The 4,018-nt window shown below is 36.1% G+C and overlaps 1 protein-coding gene across 1 annotated transcript; it reads left to right on the forward strand.

The window, feature by feature from the left end:
- Positions 1-1,565: 1,565 nt before the first annotated feature.
- On the forward strand, positions 1,566-3,710 carry LOC112005279 (desmethyl-deoxy-podophyllotoxin synthase). Its single transcript, XM_024037521.2, has 2 exons — positions 1,566-2,353; positions 2,813-3,710. Exons 1-2 carry the CDS (start codon positions 1,664-1,666, stop codon positions 3,437-3,439), a joined length of 1,317 nt encoding a protein of 438 aa, XP_023893289.2. The 5' UTR covers positions 1,566-1,663; the 3' UTR covers positions 3,440-3,710.
- Positions 3,711-4,018: the final 308 nt, after the last annotated feature.

Genomic DNA, 4,018 nt, shown 5'->3' on the forward strand with positions numbered 1-4,018 from the left:
GGTCGTCCATGAGAAACGGTTAGCCAAACAACTAGGTCATCTCCTATTCGTCCAGATATCTCGTCCATGGGATGTTGGGCAATTGATTAAACTTCAGGGAATCAAGTCGAGAGAATCGTCCATGTGCAAGGTGCACAACCACACAACGGCACGACATAAAGTCTGCGCATGGACGACAACGTAAATACTTAGCAAACTTCGGAGCAGTTCATCAACCCACGTTCATCGCCGCTAATCCCTCCCACGTATGTAACTTCCAACGGCGGTTATGATTTTTATAGCCGTTAAGGAGGTTATGCCTGGATTCCAAGATTCTGGGGGAAGTTATTGAAACTAGTAACCGCTCTAGAATACCCTATATAAGGGCCGGTCTTAACCATGCAAAGGTATGAATTTCCTGAGATTTTACATTTGAATAAAGTGGGAACTCCATTAGAAGAAAACAACTAACTTTATCATCGGAGGGTGTTTGGCTGGTTTGCCCCGGTCACCCTTTGACTGCTTTCTCTCTTTATAGGCCTCTGCTAACGCTGTAGTCTACCGAAGCCGAAGTGTTCAACTAACTGATTCCATACATCATCAGTATGTATTTGTCTTTGGTGAAAGTCCGCTAATACTAAATAAATGTTTAATTGAAATTTCATGATTATTTTTTTTTTCTACATATATTCTAGCCTCTTTTAACTCTAAATCCTGAATCTGTCCATGGAGAAAACAAAACTTCATTGAAACAGCCGAGTTTGGAGAAATCATAATTTGAAAAACGTGTAAGACTATTTGAAAAGAGAAGAATGCTGCAAGTTTGCACGTGGATTAATTCCATGTGCGGTGCATGTTGTCTAAAATGTATGAGTTTAATTCTATGTGTTGAGCATATTTTCTAAATACAGCGGCACTAGTTTCACACAGCAGAGAAGAGTAGTGCAAGAATTGTGCATACTAGTTTCACACAGCAGAGCAGAGTAGCGCAAGAATTGTGCAGCACGTGGTGTCAATTAGTGTTAACAAAGCAGCAAAAATAATTGCACATCAGGCCCACCATTAGACCGTATGATGTGTTATGTTGGGTGGAAGAAATTCCACCATGTATTTTAAATGTAGCGGAAAACAATGTAACTATATATATATATGTATGTATATATATATGTAAAAATAATACATATAGGAGGAGATGTTATCAAAATTTAGATCAGGATTGAAAAAAAAAAAAAAAAAAAAAAGGACGAGACAAAGATACTATTAAATAATTTACCAAAAAAATACTATTAAATAAATTGAATGAAATAGAAAATAAACGCGGAAGCAAGATAAGAGATAAAAACCCTACGAAGTACGCAATCATTAAAAAAATAAAAAAAATAAAAAAAAACCCTATAAGTACACCTAGTGTTCATTGCAACTATGAATACAAATCCCACGGCCTAAGATAGGGCTTCATTATTAGTGTCCCAAAATGCTCCAAGATCCCCCCTTTTCTCTCTTTACGTGCTTCCTCTTCTTTTTTATCCTGATAATTTATTGGAAGAGGTTCAAAGCCAAAGACCAAAGCCATAAGTTGCTGCCTGGGCCATGGAAACTGCCTCTTATAGGGAATTTGCACCAACTGATTTTCTTTCAGCCGCATCGATGCTTGAGAGATTTAGCCAAAAAATATGGACCCATCATGCAACTTCAGTTGGGTGAGGTCTTGGCTATAATCATTTCATCACCAAAAGTGGCCAAAGAGGTGTTAAAGACACACGATGCTGCTTTCGCAAATAGGCCAGTACTTCTTGCCATTGAAGTTATGTCTTATGATAATTCAGGTATGATCTTTGCTCCTTATGATGATTATTGGAGACAAATGCGAAAGCTTTGTGTCATGAAGTTCCTGAGCGCGAAGCGAATCCAGTCATTTAGATCAATAAGAGAAGAAGAGGTGTGGAATCTTATTGAAGGCATTTCTTCGTCTGCGGGACTTCAAATCAATTTCACAAAGAAAATCTCCTCCTTGACATATGGTATCACTGCCAGGGCAGCCATTGGGAAGAAGTGCAAATATGAAGAGGAACTCATATCACTAATCAAGGAAACGTTTATTCTCAGTGGAGGCTTTGAAGTGCCTGATTTGTTTCCTTCACTAAAGTTCCTTAGCTTCCTGACTGGAAAGAAGCCCGCCTTGGAGAAAATGCACAGAAAACTTGACAAGATTCTCGATGATATAATCAACGATCATAAGAAGAAAAGGTGTGCCACTCCAGCCAACAAACATGCTAGTGATCATGATGATATAGTTGATGTGCTTCTAAAACTTCAGGAATCGGGTGAGCTTGAATTTAATCTCACAAGCAACCGTATCAAAGCTGTCACCCTGGTAAGCAAATAAGATTGAGAAAATTTAGGACCACAATTATTTTCACCACATTTTGTAATAACATTGTGATCTTACAAACTTCTAGTAGTGAAAACTAAATTGTGCGTCCATTTAAAAATAATAAATAATCACTTATAATTTGTCAGGTTAGAGTTGTGGTAAAGTACGGGTAAGAACGTTGTGGTCCCAAAACCACTCAATAAGATCCATCAATTTTTTACCAACATTTCTTTTGTTGCATTTTCATTTTTCTTTTATGCTTTTCTTTCCCTCTTAACAAAAATCAACTTCTAGGTCATGAATTATGAATTTGGATGAATAACGTAATAAGAGACTAAAAAATGATTTTCCTCAATTTCTTTTTTCTGTTTTTTTTTTCCAAATTATCAAGTTACCCTATTTTGCTTAATATTAAACATTCATATCACATTGTGATTGTAATTCAACATTCTTTTTTAGGACATCTTCTCTGGAGCAAGTGAGACTTCAGCAACCATGATAGAATGGGCAATGTCAGAATTATTGAGAAATCCAAAAGTAATGGAGAAGACACAAGCTGAAGTGCGACAAGTCCTTAAAGGGCGGAAGAATATTGAGGAGGTTGACATTCAAAAACTAGATTACTTGAAACTAGTTGTGAAAGAAACTTTACGATTGCATCCTCCTGCTGCCTTGATCCCAAGGGAATCAAGAGAAAAATGTGAAATCAATGGCTATGAGATACCAAACAATACAAAAGTATACATTAATGCATGGGCTATAGGGAGAGATACTGAATATTGGAGTGATGCTGATTGCTTTCACCCAGAGAGATTCCAAGGTTCTCATATTGATTTTAGAGGGGCAAACTTTGAATTCATTCCATTTGGAGGTGGTAGGAGGATATGTCCTGGCATATCTTTTGCTCTTGCAACCATTGAACTTGTTCTTTCTCAATTGCTATATCACTTTAATTGGAAACTCCCTAATAAGATCAAACCAGAAGAAATTGACATGTCTGAATCTTTTGGATTATCATGCAGGAGAAAGAATGATTTGAAGCTAATTGCCACTCCTTGGTCTCCTCTTCTTCATGAAAAACATTGAATAATAGGGATGCAAATATATTAGGTGTGGGTAGTTTCAAGATATAGTGATAAGGTGTTTGGTTGTAGTTTGGTTTGGGTTATTTAAATAAAAGGTGAAAATATATGATTGTGATACGGTGACTTAGATTAAAGTTGAAACCATAGGAACTTGACATGTCTAAGTCCTTTGTGTTATCAAGTAGGAGAAGGAATGATTTGAAGCTGTTTGTCACTCATTATACTTCTTTTCCCCGAATAATAAGTATTCAAATATATTATGTGTGGGTATTTCCAGGATAGAGTAATAAAGTTAGTTGTATTTTGATTTGTGTTATTTAAATTAAAGGTGAAAATATATGAATGTGAAAGGGTGATTTAGACCCCAGTTGCAAACAATTAACAAATTCTACGCTGAATTCGATTTATTAACCTATTTTGCTTGCATGTTTAATTTAATTTGGTTGATCAAACCAATATCACTAAAATAAACAAGTGCGAAAAGAAACAAAAAAATTGATTACAAAGAGAAAACCCTATTAGGGAAAAAAACTCTTTGGGATTTATTGCAAACTCCCAAGGTAACAAATCCTCTAATAGA

This window comes from Quercus suber, unplaced genomic scaffold, assembly GCF_002906115.3.
Source record: "Quercus suber isolate HL8 unplaced genomic scaffold, Cork oak 2.0 scaffold_301, whole genome shotgun sequence".
Classification (NCBI taxonomy): Eukaryota; Viridiplantae; Streptophyta; class Magnoliopsida; order Fagales; family Fagaceae; genus Quercus; species Quercus suber.